The 22,298-nt window shown below is 43.8% G+C and overlaps 1 protein-coding gene across 1 annotated transcript in view; it reads right to left on the minus strand.

The window, feature by feature from the left end:
- Positions 1-22,298, minus strand: part of CACNA1E (calcium channel, voltage-dependent, R type, alpha 1E subunit) — a 421,935-nt gene that overhangs the window by 108,722 nt on the left and 290,915 nt on the right. The window contains exon 9 of the mRNA XM_012639976.1: positions 3,322-3,437. Coding sequence (XP_012495430.1) covers positions 3,322-3,437 — 116 coding nt within the window. The remainder of the gene's footprint in view (positions 1-3,321; positions 3,438-22,298) is intronic.

Genomic DNA, 22,298 nt, shown 5'->3' on the forward strand with positions numbered 1-22,298 from the left:
ACACATAGACGTGTGGGAGGGTGGTATGCCCAGAGGGAGCACGGGAGCTATGTGCCCCCCAGCCCCACACTTGGCCCTACACATCTCCTCCATTTGGCTATTCCTGAGATGTATCCTTTATAATAAACTAGTAAAAGTATAGATTTTCCAGAGTTCTGTGAGTCATTCTAGCAAATTACTGAACCAATGGACAGTGGAGGTGGGGGTTATGCGAACCTCCGAATTTGTAACTGGCCAGGCAGAAATGCTTGACGCCTGGGGACCCCACTTTCGGCTGGCATCTAAAGTGGGGCAGTCCTGTGGGACTGAGCCTTTAACCTGTAGGGTCTGCCTGAACTTTGAGCAGTATTTAGCATCAGAATTTAGTTGACTTGTCGGACACCCAGTCGGTATTAGAGAATTAAAGGATAGGTTGACGCTGGAACGACATTTGGCTGTTGGTGTTTGGGAAAGTGCAGTCCCTGGGCTCTGTCCTCCCAGCCTCCCCAGGCGCAGTCCTGAGCTCCACTGAGCTGTCACCATCTGAGAGGTATGATTTCCTACTATGACTTATTGGCCTAAACCTTACTAGCATCCCTCCAAATGTACCAGCAAAATAGCCCCTCTGCCCCAAGTCTCGTGGATCCCAAGTACCCTATTGGTGGTGGTGTGGACGAGTTTTGATCTCAACCCTGGGCCAGGTTGTTGGAGAACTCAGCAGTCATTCCCTAAGATCCCATCTGGTGGCTGGGGGAGAAGCTTGCAGCAGACCCTCTTAAACAATGGTTTAATTTAAGCACTTTTAACAAGTAAGAGGACAGTCATTACCATAATTCCAAATGCATCTAAAACTGAGAGTATATAATGCATTTCCCAGGGAGGGGAACATTTTGAGGCCGAGATGGTACTATGCAGGATGGCCATTATACCAAGTCATAAACATTTAGCTTTCTTTTTTAAGTACAGCCTCTGGCAAAATGCTAGGCTAACGGGTTAAATGTTATTGGTGGGGTGCTCCTTCCTGCAGACACAGTGGGTTTTAAAGTCATTTGATAGCACGTGTTATTTGGAGGGCATCATTTTAAAATTAGGTACTTGTTAAAATACCTCATAGCAACATTAATTACCTTAGCCAGAGAGTCACTTTTGCTATGCACAGTGCCTGGGCTTTGGGGTGGGCAGATCTGAGGACTCCCAGGGCAGATGGAAGGTGTGTGGTGCTGCCCAGCAAGTCTGGGAAGCGCTTGAGGGCTCTGGATGTGCCGAAACCACCCTCCTTCCCCCACCCCCAATGCCTTTTGCCAAGTTCGCTTTAGAACTTGAGTGTCTTTCCAGGGAAATGTAACCCATATGTCTCTGATTCACTCACGCTCCATTTGTAAGGGAAGGGCTGGGAAGCACAATTTGACGTCGCAGCGCGTCTTTTTTCTTAGAAGGAGGAGAGAGCTGGCTTTGCCAACTGGAAGAAAGGGAAGCCCTGGAATCTTGCAAGCACTGGAAAGGCAGAGCCACAAAGAGCAGCACACCGTGCCGCCGACCTGTGTGGGGTCACGGTGAAGGCTGGGAGGGCTCGCCTCTGGGTCTGCTGCCAGCTCTCGGTGGTCTGTCAGATGGCTCCTCCACGGAGGAAGCCAAGGGCAGGTGGGAACATCACGCTGCCTGCCTGGCCTGGAGGCCAATCTGCTCAGCCTACCATGGTGAGGCTGAGTTTCCGTTCTGGGAAGAGGTAGGGGAGAATCGCATCCACTTTGCCCCTACACGATAGCCTTGGAGGAGAAAGGGTGAAACGGAAGCACAGCCGACATGCACTGCTCATGCTTCCAGAGGTGAGGACGGAGCGTGGGCAGTCCCAAACAGCGGTGTTCATCTGGCTTTCAATCACACACGCACTCTCTCAGCCCTCAGAGGTAATCAGCAGTTGAGTCCAGAGCTTAGAGGGGCCTTTGTGGGTTGGAAGTCAGAGTGCCATAGCGTCATCGCCAAACTCCTACAGAATAAGGCTCAGGCAACTAAGCATCGAATCATACTCTAGATTCTTCCTCCACAACCTGACGTGTGCTATGCTTTCCTCTAGCAACAGAGAAAAGATGCTGTCACATGTGTATTGTTTTATTAAAAAAATCATTCTTTGCTCTAGAAGAAAATGAAGATATATAACACCAATGAAATCCAACATTTAAAATAATAAAGAAAGCCAAATGTATCGCTTTTACTGGCAGAAACCAGGAGACGGATGTCCCTCATCAGCAGCCGAGCTGCAGTCAAACTTGACCCTGGTGGCTCTGTGGGTTAACAAAATTATGACAGGTTCGGCTGTATTGTCACAGCTGGGCAAAAACTACTCCTGATGCTGAGCCACGGGGCGAGGACCAGGGACAGCTCCGGGCTTAGGCAAACACCTGTTCCCACCATCATCTCTTCCCTGGACGGCTGCAATGGCCTCACAGCCGCTCTCCCTGCTCTCAGCCTTGTCTTCCTATGGTCTATTCTCAATGCCGCGGCCAAGTGCTCCTCAACAATCTTAAGTCACAGAATGTGGTTCTTGTGCCACTCACAGTAAAGCCCAAAGCTCTCGCAGTAGCCTATATGGTCACATGCGATGGTGGCCCACCCTCCCCGTGATGGCTCTCCCTCTGTCTCCGGCTACGCTGCCCTTGTCCCCCATTCTGCTCCCTGGTACCCCTGGCCCATCTGCCAGGACAGGGACTCGGCACTGAAACACTCCCCCCAGACCCGCCCGTGGCTCACTCCCTCATCTCTGCAAGTCTCCACACAAACAGGCCTACCCCGACGTCCTACTTAAAACTGCAGCACTCCCTGTACCCCATAACCCTTCCCCGATCTCTTTACCCACTGGACTCAATCTTCTCATCACCTTCTCAGGAGTTACTCATTCACTGTTGTGTTCATTGCTGCCTTCCCACAGGAGAAGGGCTTGGGAGAGCTGGGGGTCTGCTTGGCCCCCGCTGTATCCCTGTGCCCAGCACAGGGCCTGGCACCAAGTAGGCCCTCAGTAAACATTTGTTGAACGAATGGATTGTAATGAGCAGCACCAGGAGCAGTATTATCAGGTGTCGCCAGCCCAACCTGAGCTCGAGGATTGGGCTGTTACCTTTTACTCAGTTCACCTTGCTAAGATGCCTGCCTGGCAGATGAACAGTTAGACCCCAGAGGAAGAAAGTGAGACCCACCCCCCACCCGGGAACCCAAAGAGCTAACAAGGCATCTAGACCTTCTCCCTTCTCTGGTCTGAGCTGTCCCTGGAATGTCAGCTCTGGGAGTGAGGGCTGGCCCTGCTGTCTGCGCAGCCCCCCAGCCCCCCTGCAGCCCAGCGGGCCTCACCTGCTTTGTCTATCCAGGCGCGGTAGCCATTCAGCTCGCGCTCGATCTGCTGCTGGCGCCGCAGCTTCATGAAAGCTCTGCGGTTCTCCACTCTCTCTCTCTCTTTGGCAAATTCCCTGTGGACAAGAAGGACAAGATTCACTGGGTTTGTACAGTGCCATGACTAAGTGGAAGGGTGACATGAGTAAAGACGGGGTCTCTGGGCGGGCACTTTCATCCATCCCACGTCCCCTTCCTCTGACCCAGGCCGAACGACGATCTCCTTGCAACATTACACCAAAACACCTCATCCAGCCTCATTCAGGAAGCCTTCACACGTTAATTGCATTCCAATCAGGACCGACACCCCTGCTTGCTCTATTTTGAAAGATACTTCCTTAACCATGTGACAAACTAGGTTTCAAAATGCCATGTCCCATCTCCTTGGCTACAACAGAAAACCCTGAGTTCTCTGAAGGGCACAGCGACCCTTTCTGCTTTTGATGACAACAGTGACTAATGTCTACAGAACATTTGTCATGCGCCAGCCCTGTATGAAGTTTTTCATACCCATTAACTCATTGAATCCTTACAACCACCCTACGAAGTAAGTACTACTAAAATTTCTATTTAGCAGATCGGGACACCAACGCTTAGAGAGGGGAAGTAACTTGCTGTGGTTTGAACTCTAACCACAATGCTGTGCTGCCTCTGGTGGCCTATATCCTGTGGTGCTCACTAAAGGCTGCCACCGAAGGCCAATGACACTGATGACTTAAAGCTGAAATGCTGTTTGAAGGTGGCTGTGTTGGTTAAATAAGAAAGGGAGGGGTGTGGGCAGGGCACCTGGCTCCAGCAGAAGGACAGTGGGGAGGTAGGGTGGGACGCAGGGAGATGACCAGACACGGCAAAGTCCAGGTGAGGGTTGGGGAAGAAGGCAGTGTCCATGACGGGCACAGGGGACCAAAGCCACTCTGTGGAACGAGAGAGTGAAAACACTAATGCTCCATCAGGCAGAGTCCTGCCCAGATAAAGCCAAAGAAAAAAATAATAATAAATTTCTCCACGGGAAAAAGAGGAGAGAAAAGGACTGAAGGTTCCCTGGTAGCGTGGAAGAGAATCAAATTCAGTGGGGCGAGCAAATGAGGATTAAAGAAAGAGTCATTTGCTAACAGGCTCTTCCAGAAACCATCTCTACCAAAGCCTTTCTTATCACAAAACACGCTTTCGGGCCAGTTGGCCCCCTTGCTAATACAGGGCCCCCATCCATGCCTCGGATGTCCTCCCACTGCCCCAGAAGCTGTTCCATGTATTTGAGATGATCCCTGTGAATAAGGAGCTTCAGCCTGAGGATGAGGGAGCCCAGTATCCACTATGGGTCCTGCCAGCCCCTCCCTCAGGTCCAGGAAAGAAAAAATGAGCTAAAGGCTGAGGGAGGACGTGCCCCAGCCGCAGAGCAGGGGAAGGGGAGGGGCCAGTCTACCATGATGCAGAGAGACACCTGCTTGTGTGCACCTGGCCTTCCTGCCAAGACAGAGCTGGCTTGCTTGGGCACAGCCACCTGTTTATAATGGTCACAGTCAGGCTCAGGGTATGGGGACAAGGCACACTGGAAGGAGAAAATTCTTCCGTGCCTGGCATCAATGGATTTTACTAAAGGTGTTGTAGGGGAAGGGAAGAGGAGAGTCAAAATGAAGAGCAACCAGGGCCAATGAGGGTAACAGAATTCAAACCGCGGGATGCCCCCTCATTTTCCTTTCTGCATTTCAGCAATTTGGAAGTAACAAGAGGCTAGCTTGGTTCATGGCATCACCATCCACCAAAGTTCATCCTTTTGGTTCTTTGCTTCTTTCTATCCCTCCTACCCCATTATTAACGGTTCCATTGTTCTGTTTTTTTACTTTCAAATAGCACTTGCATGTACCCTCCCTTCTCCATCCTCATCCTACCTGCCTGGACTATTGTAACAGCACCTAGCTGGTCTCTCAACCATCTGTCTCTCTTCATTTCATCCACCTCACAGCTGTTAGTGTATCTCTTTAATAAAAACACCATTGGCTCTTACCACTTCCAAACCGTAAGTAATAACATTTGTGGGGCACTTCTTAATTTACCAAGCACCTTCATCCATTTTGCTCATTTAATCTTCACAACCATTCTGAGAAGAAGGTAGAATAGGTATTTTCACCCTCAATTTAAAAGTTAAACAACTTGATCAAGTTTAAGTAAAAAACAGAGCCACAACTGGAACTCAGGCCTACTGTTCTACGCGCTCAAGTTCATCATGCCCCACACAGTTGCCAAGACCTATGGCACTTTTGTATGCTAGTTTCTTTATCTTTCATATGTATGTGTCTTGATTTTTCAGTTAACCTCTGGAGGAATCCAGGAAGGTTTAACAAGAAGGTAATATTTTAAGCAAGTCCTTGAAAAAGGACTTCAGCAGGCTCTGACCAGAGGAACACAATCACTCTTGAGCATAGAGGGTAAGGATTATCACTAACATCTCCATTTTCCAGCTCAGAAAACTGAATCGAAAGAGACTTAAGTGGCTCTTTGAGAGGGCACATGTGCATGGACACAAAGCCACCAAGAGGAACCATGACTCTCGGATATTCTGAATTCCACCTTCTTTCTACTCTACCATCATGTCCATCGCAGCATCCTCCACCCTCTGCTGAAGGAAGTACAAACAGCTAACACGGCCTTCAAGGCTTTCCCAGTCTGAGCCCAAACCTCATCACCCACCATCCCCGTCCACCCCGTGGCTGCCTACAGTCCACCACCGCCACGCTTCAGCCACTGCATCTTTCCCATCATTCCTGCACATGTGGGGTGGGATTTCAAGCCTTCTTTCTTCCTGCAATCCCTTATCTTCCTGAGTCTGTCAAAGCCTTCTTCAAGGCCAGGTTGAAATGTCACCTCTTCCATTTGGCTTTCCCCTCCTTCCAACCCCCTCCCCTGCCCCGTCTTCCAGTCTCCACTCTACCTCTCTCTTCAGAGTTCATCCTATAGTCAGAACTTTAGTGTGGTCAGTTGGATGTTTGTTGGACTGTTACTCCCTCTATGTGAGCTTTTTGGGAAAACATTCTATTAATACCTTACTCAACTTTCTACCTTTCTGGACTAGAATACACCTCGCAATACTATATATTCGATAGATATTTTCTTTTATAAAAAATATCCAGGCTGACCAAGTGAGCACACTGATAGCTTTGCCCCAGCTCCCAGAGGCTTAAATGAAGAACCGCTCCATCTCTTCACCGACCCAAAGGGAGCCAGGTGAACTAGCAGTAGCTCCTGGACACTGCCACCAGTTTCCCTTTGATTAGCCCCGCTAAAGTCACTGTAGAATTAGTCTATGAAGCACATGGTGTGTCACCTCTATGGGGCCCCCAGAATGGAGGTGTAGCTTGACTGCTGGTGGGACAGGCCAGCAAACCCCAGTCCAACCTCCCTGCGTATTTAGAAGTTTCCTGGCTCTGGGTCTCGCCAGCTGGGTTCCCCACTCTTTTTTGCCATTGCAGGCCCGCGTTGTCTCCCACCCTCCCACCTGGCATCCTGGCTGGGACCCACAGGCCCAGAGCCTGACAAATCTGGCCAAGCCTCTTGGCTAAAAGAAGTAAAGCAAAAACTGTGCACCCCTGGGGATGCTTCCTAAGCAGCTCCAGCACCTTAGTGGAGGAGGAAGGCTCTATGTGGGAGACCTTCTTCATCATGCTTATCAAGAAGCCTTTTCCGATTTGTTCTTTCATTGGGAGCCCGGTAGAAAGTCTGGCACCTGTGTCTTTCATGACTCTTCTCACCCCTCCCCATTACCGTCGTCATTTTTTTGTGCCCATAGCCTGTCTTCCTACCTAGTCTTCAGGTTCCATGAGGCCAAGCAGAGCCTGCATAGTATCATATTCCAGCAAGGACCTATGAAGTTTAACCCAGTGCCTGGTATTACAGATTCCACAGATTACAGAAATAAAATATTAAGAACAGCTAATATTCACATAACACACCTAAAATTTTTAAAAATTTACAAATTTTCATGTAAATTAATTCATTTATATTTTCGAAAACCCTGGAAGATTCAGAAAGGTCACTTGCCCAAGATAACCCAATTAGCAAGAGGCAGAGACAGAATTCAAACTAATGTCTTCCGATTCTAGGTTAAGTTCTGTTTCCACAATGCCTCGGCTATCTGCCCTGATAGCTAGAAGTCAACATTTACAATCTACAAGAGGGATTTCATTTCAGGCCAAAGTTGAGGAAAATAAGGATATAAAAACAAAGATTTTTTTTTTTTTAAAGGGACTGTCCCTTTTTTTGAGACGGTGGCATAAAAATCCATTGCTCTGTGTTGGGTTAATGAAGACCTAGAATAAAATTCACAGCATTAGTCAAGCTAGTGATATACTGCTTCATTTTGTGTCGATTTATTCATATACATACTGCATTCTGGGGAGAACAGGAGCAAACAAGATTCAGCTCTATTACACGCCCCAAATAAGTAAATATTCTAATCTCAGATTTAATATACCCACCAGGCTCAGCAGTATACAGGTGGCCAGACCTGGGAAAAGGAAGCTTATCACTTTCACTTGTCCCTCTCTTCCCTGAGGACCTGAGTACTCTCTCCTGTTCACAGAGGATGCTGGGGTTATTCAGGTGACGATGCTTTTACAAAGATAAAAGTATATGATCTTCACTTAGTCAACAAGATGACCACTGCCACATTCCCTATTGAAAGGCAGCTCAGAGAGTGGCCCTCTGAATTGTCTCAGTTTATCCAGTTCCCTTGAATCAAGCCACAGGAAGTTTGAAAGTGGAAATCTGGCCCATAATGGAAGAGTGTCCAGGACCCCTGAGGCCCCTTGGCATTGGCCTGTGGCTTACAGTAAGAGGATGGGCGATCAGCTTTTTGCCCCTTTGCTTCATCCAGTCTTTCTACACCCAAAGATGCAAAAAAAAAAAAAAATCGAGATCAGATGCAGCTAGATCTCAGAATTCCAAACAAGGAGAACAAAGATAAATCCCCATGTTATGCAGCAGAAACACTGCCTGGTTTATGTCGGGAGCAAGGAATCCACGTATCCTCTGCTACTAATAAACTGGGCTATAACCACTCTGCCTTGGTTTCTTCATCAGTCAGGGCTGACATCAGGACACATGAAAACTCTCTGCTCATAACCAGAGCAGGAACAAATCTGGTTTACTGTAGAAGTCCTGACTGGATTCCCAGAAGGGATTATATAATGATAAAAATCCAAATTGTGTTTCATTGCAGATACTTCCCTTTACCCAACTCTGTTATCCATAATTTTAGGCTGCCTCCTCCAGCCCCAACCCCAGCACCCCCGGGCGAGGGTAACTGCAGTGTCCCTCACCACGCAGCTCTCACATACGTGAGGGAAGGTGAGCTGGGGCTAAGCATGGATGAGCCTCTATCCTGGTTGCCACATATGCGTGCAAGGGTTGGGTTTCTAAATTTCAGTTACAGACACTCAGAAGGTGGCTGGTCTCCTTGCACTGCATGGTTAACTACAGTTTTCTTCTTTCATCCTAGTTACTGAATTTGCATTTGTGACTGCCTTTGTTTTCCAGCAGTTTACATGAGAGGCATAAATTGTAAAAATCAACTATTCATACACAGCCAATTCTATAGTAGTCATGGTAAGATGAAATGGAAGAATTACATAGATAATTTCAGACAAGGTAGAATGTCCAAAACATTTATCATGTGTGCCTGGAGGGGCTAAGGGAGACAAGGCAGAGTCCTCCTTGAAATCATGTTTAGATTAACTTTAAAATTAATATTTTATGAATTCATAGACCTATAATGGAGCCATTGCCACAGATAATTCACAAAATGGCTAATCCGCATCTTAATAAATTAATGTGACTGTTTTTAGCCCATAGGGTCTTGATAAGAGGGGCTTTGGTCTTTCACATTTCTAGAATTTATCATGATGCTACTAAGTCTTGGGGAATAGAAGTGACATTCACTGAAGCCTTGCTCCAGCTGAAATTTCTGCCCACGTATGTCACCCTGGAGTCACATGGCATCTATACAGGTATTTCCACGTTTGTCTAGTGAGGACGATGTTCTGACAGGCCTGCTGTGGCAAGAAAGCCTCTGTTGGAGGACTGTTTGGCTCACATTTTAGCCAGACCTCTCCTCCCAACTCAGTACACACAGGGAGCTTTGTTTACTGATGCGAGGCCCTCACTGCTGTCATGGTAACCAAAAGGAAGACAAAGCCCGCCAGGATGGGCTGGCCTGTGTGACTCAAAGATCTGTTTACCCACACTCCTGTACACACTTGCATGCTTCATCACACACACATTGGCATGGGTGCACACATGCTCACACCGTCACAGGAAGCATATGTAGACAGACTCTGCCAAGCACACAAACAGCCACATGGTCACGCTCCTATTAATCTTCAGAGTCTATATTTCAGAGGGGTTTGCTACCCCCAAGGAAACCTCGCCAATGTTCCCGGAAGATCATTGCTTCAGGAAGGAAGAATTTGGGACAGACATCAAGCAAAACCTCTCCAACCCTAAAAGTTCTGAAATTGACAGAGAAGTTGGGAAAGTCAGATGGGCAATTGTGTGTTGGCAGTGATTTAATTTCAATGTCACTGGGAAACGAGCTGGGGGCAGGGGTGGGACTTTTCAGTGTTCTTATGTTCTCACTGTTCAGTGTTCTTATGAACCTGGGGAATCTTTTCTCCCATTTTTTTAGAGGAGCAAACACAGCCCCAGAGAAGGTAAACACCTTACTGAAGGTCACACAGTTCGGCAGTATTATAGTTATTTATGCCTTATCCCTTGACTTGTTCCAAAAAGGATTTAAGGAGACTTAGGCTGTCAATAAATAAAGGCCAAAACAGAATCTAGCCCTCTAAATCTTACCCACTATTGACTCTCATAAGCAGGATGGGTGTCCGGGTGGGTGAGGGGTGAAAATACTCAGGCACTACGTCGTACTGGGTGACTCTTCCTTAGAATCAAGAGCTTTGGGATGGCTCCTCCCATGAGCAGAAATCCTTCCCTAAAGTGGTTAAGGCGAATAAAAGGCATTACATAAAGTACTGTACCCCTTCCCTCAGCCTTTCACCCTATATGCACAACAATGGAAGAAAGGCCATGAGTCTCACAGACCAGGGTGTCAGGCGAGGAGGACCCGGCAGACCACCTGTCCAAGCCCAGACTTTTACATGCAAGGACACTACAGCTTAGAGAGAGGTCAGACAACTTGCTGGCCCAAGGTCTAACTGCATGTGGTGGCTGACCCAGGGCATCGCTTAGATCCCCGCGTTCAAAGCCAGCGCTATTTCACAGCTTCGTGACAGTTCAGATCCCTTAGGGTCTCGGGGAATGATGGGTCTTTTTTCTTTTTCTTTGTCACACTGAGATCTCATTTACTTTTTTGCTTGAGTAGGTACAGTGAAAAAAGGCCTGGCAATTAGTGTGAAGGGGATAATGAAGAAACTGGAGCATGTTTCCTGTTCTGGTTTTTAACCTTAAAGTTGGTAAGATCCAGAGTGTTCAAGCATAAGGGTTAAGAGCTCTGAAATTATACAGACCTGGGTTTGAGTCCCAGCTCCACCATGGTGTGATGTGGGGCAAGTTCTTAACCTGAGTCTTGGTTTCCTCATTTGTAGAATTAGAATAAATATCATAGCTGTCTCAAAAGGTTGATTGTGAGGCTTAAACAGATAGCAAGTGAAAAGGATAGTATCTGGGACATATAACAGCCACTTGGAGCACCCGGTAAGCGTTACTGACATTTCTGCGAAGGCATCTGATAACCTATCATCAAGGCCTTCATTTGTATATATTCATTCTACCTCCAAAATATAATTTACTGAGTGTCTGCTACATGGTAGGTATTGTTTCAGGACATGGGAATACAGCAGCAAGTATAAAAGCAAAATTGTTGTCCCCACAGGGCTTACGTTATACTGCAGGAGAGAAACAATAATCAAGATAAGTACAATATACAGTATGTTATATACTGGTAAGTCCTCAGGGAAAAAACAGCAGATGAGAAGTATAGTTATTATTGGTGGGGGTGGGGGCTGGGAGTTTGGATCAAGTGGCCAGGAAAAGCCTCACCGAGGAGACTTGAGGAGTGACGTGAGATGGGGGGAGGGGAGACGTGTAGCTATCGGGGTGGGGGGAGTGTTCCCAGGAGAGGTGACAGCCAGGGCAAAGCTGAGGGCAGGAGCACCTTGTAGGAGCTTTCGAAGAACAGAGCGGGGCCGATATGGCTCGAGTGGGCTGAGTAAATGCCAGATGAAAGAGATGGGGTGAGAGTGGGCGACAGGCCAGGTGGAGGTGGAGGGCTGGATCACGCAGGGCCCGAGAAGCCCTATGAAGATCTGACCTTCACTTGGGGTGACTGGGAAAGCACTGGTGGGGCTGCAGCAGGGGACTCACATGACGCCATTTAAGTTTTCGAGGAATGTCTCTGGTTGCCCTGTGAAGAACAGACAGCAGAAGTGGGTGACCTTCCGATTATGTCCAGATGATGGCAGCCTTGGCCAGAGAGGTAGGAGAGGGGCTCCCAGGAGATAGTGGGGTTCTGGATCTACAGTGAAGATCGACCCAGGAGGACATGCCGGCCCTTGAAAGGAGAGTGTAACAGAGACATGAGCCCAAGATGACCCCAGGGCATTTAGCTGTAGCAAGTAGACAGATGGAGGTAAATGAACTGAAATGGAGAAGATACTGGGGGAGCAGGTTTGAGGGGGTGGAAAGCAGGAGTTTGGCTGTCTATACAAGTCAGCCGGATACTCTGACACGTTTCTATTAAAGATCTTCCGGCCCAACAGCAGTGATTCTCTGTTATCCATACAATGTGCCAACTGCTTCAAGAGTGAATGAAAGAGCACCCTAGACCCTCTGTCCACCACCCTTCCACCTCCCCTGCTCGCGTGTGCTAGAAAGATTTAACCGATTACTCAGTAAAACAGTCAAGAAACTGTTGGCATTGCTGCAAATAAAATTCGAAACAGAATGAAAAAACCCACAAACATTCTTGAAGGCTGCACCGTTTCAAACCCACTGCTTCACTGATCCCTTCCAACAGCAGGATGGACAGGAAGAACACGTACTGTGAACACCGAAAAGTTATGAGTCCTCACGTGGTGGCCTTAAAACCTTTGAAGAAATCAACTAGAAGTTCTGCAGATTAGGAAAATAAAGGTGTAAGGAGCATTGAATGACACAGTCACACAGCAGAACGTGGATCTCCGTGCTCTGTTTAATCCTCCACCAGGCTGTGGCATCTCATTGTGGCACACAGACACTATCAAGGCACAAACTTAGAGCCACACACGCTGCTTTCTCTCTCTCTCTCTGTGCACATAATAGTGTATGTTTCAGTCACGATATTTCAGTGGGTTCAAAGCCCTGAGGTGCAGTAAGAATGAGCCACAAAGAAGAAAGAGCATTTCATATTCTTCTCTCTCCCCTCTTCACACCCCACAACAGCACTCTAATTACAGTATAAAAGAGGCATCTTGACAGAGAACAAATGGCTGTGTTCTTTTAAGAGACACATTTTGCCCTCCTCTGAGAAGCCACAGCAATCGGCTGCCTCCCCAAAAGCTTCGGAGGTTCCTGAGGAGCGGTGTGGCCGTGTTCAAGGGAATGACTGAGAGTTTGCTACCAGGTTGAGCCTTTATACACCCCATCACTGTGTGGACATTTTTTTTTCCTTTGTTAAAAGCTTTGAATTTCCCAGAATCCTTTGTTCATCCTCCTCAGATAATTTAAACATTAAAGATTCCTCTTCGGAAGGTAAAATGTCATGGGTCATCATCAAAAGATTCCTCCCTGTTAAAATAAATCCTTTTCATGTGCTTTGGGATGGACAAGTGGAACAAGGAGAAGGCCCAAAGCTGACTGAACGGGAATGGTGGAGACAGAGGAGAGGAACCAGAATCTGAAGGAACAATGGGCCAGAGGGAACCCATGAGGAGGGACTCGAAGTCGGGGGAAGGAAGGTGAGACCCGGTGCAGGCCACACACCTAAAGGAACTCACCACGGAAACGCTAACCTGGCCTTCCCACGCTCCACCCTTTCAAATGGGATGGGATATATGGGAGTTTTCATTCACACGCCCATTCACTCACATCTTCAGGGTATATTACAAAGCCTCCCAAACTTAGTTTCATTTTTCAGACAAAAACCAAACAAACAAAAACACGACAACAACAAAAAAACGAGGCATAGAACAACCAGAATTGCCCAAATCACACAGTCTGTACTAGAAGCAGCTGTACCTCCACCATTTTCCACTCCTTGGACTTGTCTGTCTCCTCACTGGTGACCCCATGATGCTGTAAGCTCCGTCAGGACAGGGATCGTGTAGACTGCTCACTTGAGGCTACACCCATGGTCCCAGCTCAGGCTCCTGCTCAGCAAATGTTTGCTAAGCGAATGAACTGCACCATACGCTGTAGGCAGCCCCCTCACAAGAAGCAGTTCCAGATTTGGGAACAAGAGGAGAGGACCAGTCCAGGGAAGCAGGGCACATGCCCCATGCCTTGGCCTCCTAAACCTACCCAGGTTAGCACCATTACAGGTCAGTCCCGAAGCTGTGTGGGTCCAGGGTGTGCAGAATCCGCACGGTGGATCTTTTGACCCCAGCTTGTCCTTCTGCGACACCCACTCTCTGGTGTGCTTCTTCCCAATCTCCTTTGCTCCTCCTCTAGACACTTGGGTGTCAGGCTTGGGTGCCCCGGGGCCCAAGCTTAGGTCCTCTCCTCTAGCACCTTCTCCCTCCAGGTGATCTCGTACAGGCCCACGGAGATTTCCAACAGCGTCTCTATGTTCAAAATTACCAAATTTACATCTCTAGCCCTAATTCACCACTGAACTCGAAACCCATTTATGTAACTGTCTACTTGATAGCAGCTACTTGGATGTCAAACAGGCATCTCAATGTGACATGGCCAAGAGAGAATTTTGATCTCTCTCCCAAACCGCTCCTCCTCTAGTCTCTCTCACCTCAGTAAATAATACTATCCAAGCGAGGAGTCATTTTTAATTCTTCCTTTTTCTCACCCCAACCCCAGTCCAATCCTACGCAGTTCCTGGCAGCCTGACCCCTTCTTTCCCATCCGCTGCTGTCACCCTAGTCCACGCGACTGCCGTCTCCTGCCTGGATGCTTCCTGCCTTCCGGAGCTTGCAATAACCTCCCACCTGACTTCCTGCTTCCACCTTTGTCCTGATCCCATTTCTCCCCAAGCAGGAAAACAGGGAGTGACTTTTTAATACAATATAAGTCATGTTATCCTTCTGTTTAAGACTCTCTCCTGGCTTCCCACTGTCAAAATCCAAGCTCTTTATTGTGGTGCACAAGACCCTCCATGGATCTGACTCCTTGTCTCTCTCCCTGACTATGGTGGGGAAGAGGACTTGTCTTGATAACAAAATTAAAATTAATAATCCCACGACCTGCCACAATCTGTTTTATTTCATTAATAACATTTGTCACCAAAAAATGACCTTGTTCAACTATTAATATTTGGTTTTTTGCCTTTGCTCGAGAATGTAAGCTGTGTGAGAAAAGGTCTCTTGTGCCACACTCACCATGATATTCTCTCAGTGTTAGGACAGTGCCTGGTGCTTAGAAGGAACCCAATATTTGATGAATGAATGAGTGAAGGTAACAGAACATTCAGAAGTAGATATTCTTTTCTCTGGAAGTTACCTCTATGAGACACGACCACTGCAGTTCACATCTGCCAGTAATGAGGTCACTCCCTCCACCTCCAAGAATTCTCAGCCAAGCCAATCTGAAAACAAGCTGTACACTTTGTCACTTTATATGAACTTTCAAGACCATCCCAAAGCTGTAAAGCAGCAGGATGGCAGGAAATTCTTTACTGTATTTAGCTGAAATATTTTCTGCTGCTATTGACACTATATCCCTCTTTTGTCTCAGTCTCATTTAAGTTGACGGTTATCATCCTTTATTTAGAAGTCTTTCTTAAATTGAAGATATTTAACAGATTACCAACTTCTTTAGCCTGTCTTAAAGTTAACCTAAGTTCTTCATTAAAATGCAGCTAATTATTACCTCATTGAAAATGTCACCATCTATTAGAGGTAAATACTATGAACGCAGGTGATGTACAAGCCAAAATGCTCTCCTCCTGAGCAACTAGCATGTGGGAGATCAGTGCTTAGGACTGTGGTGGGCTATGCACTTTCCAACAAGGACTTTGTAACAATGAATACACAACTAGTGTGAAAAAATGTCATGAAAGAAAATTAACCCTGTGATACAGTAAAAATAAATTTTTATTTGGACGTAGTATACCTATCTTTGAATCACACTACAGGCAAGTTATTGAACCCCTCTGAAGTTCTATTTCCTAATAAATGGCATTGATCAAAATACCAACCTCACTGCCAACAAGCTCACATGAGCAAAGGCATGGTAGACCTTCAACAGATGTGAGCTGAATCTGAAGCTCCAAAGGAGCCATTTGTTTCAAGCACAAATCACCATCAGTGGACAACTCTTGTTACTCTACCACCTTGGGATATTAACTCCAATCAGACATTTGAGAGTCAAGGATAATAATAAACCAGCACCAGATAGGAAGGAATACTGGTGACGTTTAGAGAGGAAGAAAGTACAACTTTTGATAAAGTCTATGCTACTGAACATTTGTAGATTGTTGGACTACTTTTCAACTCTAACTGTTCACTTCTTAGATTCTAAATAACTATCCCCTTCAGAAGCAGCTATTTTGATATAGTGTTTTCGGGTCAGGATTTCCTTCAGAGCAGACTCTTCAGAATTTGAAGCCATCAGAGACATGCACGTAAATTAATGCATTAGGGAGGAAGCTTCCAGCCCGGATCATAAACCCCTCCCCAGCACAGCCTTCTAAACACTGCCAAGGCCCTTGACTTAACCAAGTCCCCTTATGTATTTACAGGCAGCAATAGATCTGCTTCTCACACAGCAGTGGGACTCAAAGTGGGTCCACGGACCCCATGCCCAACTGCCAACTGTTTCCAGTCCATGATAAGATAAATTCAGAAACTGAAGGCACTCAATAACTTTTACAATAATTTGACAGGTATTTTATGTCCTATCGAATATAAGAATAAAAATTGAGGGCTTTATTATTATATCTCTTTGTATTTTTCATTTCATTTCTCTGGCAATTTATTTTGTAGCAAACGCATTTTATGAAAGTATCAACCTACATTAGACTGGACATTTTAAAAAGTGATTTTTCACCACAGATAGTTTGAAAAGCACTGCCTGAAGCAAAACCATTTCTCTGTGGCTAGAAGATGGGTATTGAGAGCATCGTACTAATTACCACTTATTTTGCGTTTAGGAAGCACCGGAAACTCTGCTACGTGTTTTATAAGCATTATCTCTTTTAATGTTCATAAAAATACAAAATACATGATATTACCTCACATTTTAAAAAAGGCTCAAGGGTGTTTAAAAATTTGTTCATGGTCATACAACCAAGTAATGACAGAACAAAGCTCTTCTGACCACAATCAGATCTGCACGAATTAGAAGCCAGGAGGCCCACGCCACCGAGGCCGTGAGGAATACACTGGTAGCATGTATGACAGATTTTCCATGTATTTTTCTCTTCCTTCTTTCTGTGTGTTCCTTCCACCCCCCGTATTTGTTGTCCTTTTTCATTCTTTTCTTTTCTGACTTTTCTTCATCTTTTGTCTCCAGGATATACTCAGCTGAAAAGACGGGACCTGAGGTCAGAAAAGCCCCTGAACTCGACTACACGACGTCTCCCTTCGCCTGCTCTCTGGAGTTGAGGAAATTCACATTCTCGTCATATGCAGGAAGCAGAAAATTTACAGTACCCTTGTATCCTCAAACAGTAGTTACTAGAAATGGATTCCTGGTAAAAGCACTAGTTCTCAATGGCATAAATAAAATAGCCACATTCTCTTGCAAGTACACACACTCTACTAACACTGATCATTTTTAGATATCTTATATCCAAACATTACAATGAATCTAAGTTAAAATATTACTTCATTCTTATCTGAAAATATATTTTATCTACAAACATCTTTGCATACATGTGGCTACATCTGCAGGCACGAAGATACACATATGGGAATACGCACCCAAGTGTACAGCTAGAACGCCATTGACAAGAAGGCTAACGTCTGAAAAGACGCACCATACCAACATTTTTTCCAAAGGTTTCCGACTCTTCTGCAGTAATGCCTCCTCCCTGGGAAACTAGTAAGTATGGGCTTTACTTCTGAAGGGGTAACGAGACAGGATTTGGCTAAATAATTCCGTGTAAGTGTGAAATAAGGTAGTTACTATGATACTGCTCAGAAAACTTCTATATTTTACAGAGAATCTGAAAAGTCAAAGAACTGACTTCTACTTCTGGAAGAATGATACATTAGTGTTCTGAAATACCTTTTACACAAAATTCCTAGGTGCTATTTAAATTTACAACAAGCTTGATAATTAATACATTCCTAAGCTTATAGGAAAGTGATAGAAATCTCCAAGGTCAAAAAATCAAAAACATATATATGTTATATAAATATTTTCTCAAAGTCTGTGTCTTGTCTATTAACACATTCATTTTCTTGATGGCATCTTTGAGGAACAGAATTTTTTTATCTGACAAAGCCCAACGTATCAATTGCTTTGATGTTATTGTTTGTGCTTTTATAGTCTGTCCAGGAAACATTTGTCTACTCCGAGTTCTCAAAGATATTCTCAAATTAATTTTTATCTACAGAGAGAGATAAAGGTCTAGATTCACTTTTCTTCATATGAATATCCAGTGGATCTAACAAAATTTATTCAAAAGACTTTCCTTTCCCCATTGAATTGATTTTGCACCTTTGTCAAAAATCAACCACCACCTATATGGGGGGGTTCCATCGATCTATTTGTCCTGTAGCATTACAGAAAATCTTAAAATCAAGAATAGAACTTTGTTCTCCTTTTTCGAGGTTGTTCCTGCTAGATTCTCTAAAGCCTTTGCATGTCCATATCAATTTTTGACTTATCTTGTCTATTTCTTCAAATTATCCTGCTGGCATTTTGATAGGGATTATATTGAATCTATGCTGATTTAAGGATCATGGATGTCTTAACAGTATTAGGTTTTTCAATCCATAAAAACAGTATGTTTCTCCATTTTTTTTAAGAAATTATTTTACATCAGCAATGTTCTGTAATTCTCAGCGACGTCTTGACGTCTTTTGTCATCAGATTTATTCCTAGATATTTGATTTTTTTGTTACTTTAAAATTTTTTTTAATTCATTTTTAGTTCACTGAAATGGAAAGTGAACTTGATCGTTGCAAGTATATGCAACCCAATTAATTTTTTTGTGTATTGGGCTTATAACCTGTGACCTTGCTAAATTCACTTAATTAGCTCTAGAAAGTTTATAGATTCTGCTGTTAGATTTTCAAAATATACAACCATGTTATCTGTGAAAAAATTATACCTTTATTTCTTCCTTTCCAATTTATGTGTCGTTTATTTCTTCTCTTTGCCTTATTAAAATGGCTCAGGTTTACATTATAATGTTGAAGAGAAGTGGTGAAATTGAAAGTCTTTGCCTATTTTCAGATTATAAGGAAATGGATTAATATTTCACTACATATGGTGCTAGCTGTAGGTTTTTTATAGATGCCTGTCTTAGGCCATTTTGTACCACTATAACAGAATACCTGAAACTGGGTGATTTATAATGAGCAGAAATTTATTTGGCTCATGGTTCTGGAGACTGAGAAGTCCAAGGTCAAGGAGCCATATATCGCAAAGGCCTTCCATGGTGGAAGAGCAAGAGTGTACGTGAGATAGCAAAGGGAAGGGGGCCAAACTCATCCTTTTATCAGGAACCCACTCCTGCAATAACTAACCCCTCCCACAATAATGGCATTAATCCAGTCATGAGGGCAGAGCTCTCCTGACGTAAAGGTCCCACCAGCTCGCAGCACTGTTGCATTGGGGATTAAGTTTCTAATACGTAAACTTTGGGAGACACATACAAATCATAGAAATGCCTTTTTATCAGATTGAGAAAGTTCTTTTATTAACTTACTGTGAGTTTTTATTATAAAGGAATATTAAATTTTATTATTTTTATGCATGTGTTGAGATGTTACATGCTTTTTCCCTTTTATACCATTAATGTGACATATCACATTGATTCATTTTCAATTGCTAGACCAACCTTGCATTCATGGATTAATCATCACTTGGTAATGATATATTATCCTTCATACTCCGCCAGTTTCAATAATATTTTGTTAAGTTTGCATCTATGTTCATGATGAATATTGTTCTTTTCGTATATTTGTCAAATTTAAGGATGGGGTTATGCTGGCCACATCAAATGAGTTGGGAAGTGTTCCAGCCCTCTTTATATCCTAAAGGATTTTGTGAAGGATCAGTATTATTTCTTCCTCAATATTTGGTAGAATGGACTGATAAAACAATATGGCCTGGAGCTTTCTTTGTGGGAAGATTTTAGATTACAAATTCAGTTTCTTTAATAGATATGAGTTAATTTAGATTTTTAATTTCTTATGTCAGTTTTGGAAACTTATGTTTTCAAGGAACTTCTCATTTTATCTAAGTTGTTGGATTTATTGGCACAAGATTATTCATAATATACCCTTACTGGCCAAGCGTGGTAGCTGACACTTGTACTCCTAGCCGTCTGGGAGGCTGAGACAGGAGGATGGCTTGAGGTCAGGAGTAGTTCAAGACCAATTTGAGCAAGAACGAGACACTGTCTCTACCAAAATGAGAAAAAATTAGCCCAGCGGGTGGTGCATGCCTATAGTCCCAGCTACTTGGGGGGCTGAGACAGGAGGATTGCTTGAGCCCACGAGTTTGAGGCTGCAGTGAGTTATGATGATGCCTCTGCATTCTAGCCTGGGCAACAGAGCAAGACTGTCTCAAAAAACAAAAAATACCCTTATTATCTGAAGTCTGTAGGATCTATAGTGATGCCTCTCTTTCATTTCTGATTTTGATAATTTGTGTTGTCTCTTTTCCTTTGAAATTTAAATTTCAAAAACAAGTTATATGGTAAAGCAGATACCATTAAAGAAAACGTCAGTGAAAAGAGAGATATTTTTTTAAATGTAGCACCTAGAAATAGGAAATGAGGAAAATGAAAGGGAGACTAATCAAAATGTTAGATAGGATGAAGGTGTTAAATAAGTCAAGTCAGATTTCCATAAAAAGAGAAGAGATAAATGATGAGAGGAAATATTTGAAAAGTTAATACCTGAATTTTCCAGAATTGATTATTCGGATACATAAATGCAGTAAGCATAATATTAAACATATATAAAAGCAGGATAGATAGAAATCTAAAACTGGAACTATTATAGTAAACTACATAATACCAAGACAAAGTCTTTAAAGAAGCTAAAGAGACAAAAGAAATCTACATAGAAAATCCAAAAGAATTGACAAAAAATTGGAACTCATAACTGATTATAATAAAGTTTCAGGATGCAAGTTCAGTACACAAAAGCCAATCACTTTCCTATATACCAGAAATGAACAAATGGAATTTGAAATTAAAAGCAGAATATCATTTACATCAGCACCTCAAAACATTAAATACTTAATATGTACAAGATCTATTAGACATAAGGAAAACTATGAGACTCTGATGAATAAAATCAAAGAACTAAATACATGATCAGATATTCCAGGTTCGTGGGTAGGAAGACTCAATATCGTCAAGACATCAGTTCCTCCCAACTTGATCTATAGATTCAATGCAATCCCAATCAAAATCTCAGCAAGTTAATTTTGTGGGTATTGATAAACTGATTCAAAAGTATATACAGAGAAGCAAAAGACTCAGAATAGCCTATATGACATTAAAAAAGAACAAAGTTGGAGGACTGACACTACCTGACTTCAAGACTTACTATAAACCTAGCACAATCAAGAAAATGTGGTATTGGTGAAAGAATACACAAACAGATCAATGGAACAGAATAGAGCGCCTAAAAAATGACCCACATGAATATCCACAACTGATCTTTGACAAAGGAGCAAAGGTCATGCGATGGAGTTAAGATGGTCTTTTCTCTAAGGTGCTGGAACAGCTGGACATCCATATACAAAAAAAAGACTCTAGACACAAATCTTATACTTTTCATAAAAATTACCTCAAAATAAATCTTAGATACCATGATTTGAATGTTTATATCCTCTCCAAAATTCATGTTGAAACTTAATCCCCAATGCAACAGTATTAAGAGGTAGGGCCTTTAGTAGGTGATTATGCCATTATGGAGCTGCCTTCATGAATGGGGTTAGTGACCTTATAAAAGGGTTGGAGAGAACTAGCTAGGCCCTTGGAGCCCTTCCATTCCTTCTGTCATGGAAGGACAAAGCATTCATCCCTTTTGCCCTTTTACCCTTCTGCTACGTGAGAACACGGTATTCGCCCTTTCTGCCACGTGAGGATGCAGCAATAAGGCTCCATTTTAGGAAAAGATCCCTCACTAGACACAAACGCTGTTGGTGCCTTGAATTCCGAGCCTCCAGAATGGTGAGAAATAAATTTCTATTATTTATAAATTACCTGGACTGTGGTTTTTTTTTTTATAGCAGCACAAATGGGCTAAGATAATAGAGCTCAATATAAAATGCAAAACTATAAAACTCCTAGAAAATAACATAGGAGAAAACCTGGATGACCTTAGGTATAGCAGTGACTTTTTGGATATAACATCAAAAACATGATCCACAAAAGAAATAGCTGACTCACTGATCTTCATCAAAATTAAAAACTTCTGCTCTGCCAAAAGACGCCATCAATAGAATGAGAAGACAAGCCATAGACTGGGAGAAAATATTTGTAAAAATCCTATCAGATAAATAACTATTATTAAAAATATACGAAGAGCTCTTAAAACTCAACAATAAGAAAGCGGACAACCAGATTAAAAAACCACCTT

This window comes from Propithecus coquereli, unplaced genomic scaffold (genome assembly GCF_000956105.1).
Source record: "Propithecus coquereli isolate 6110/MARCELLA unplaced genomic scaffold, Pcoq_1.0 Scaffold146, whole genome shotgun sequence".
NCBI classification, from domain to species: domain Eukaryota; kingdom Metazoa; phylum Chordata; class Mammalia; order Primates; family Indriidae; genus Propithecus; species Propithecus coquereli.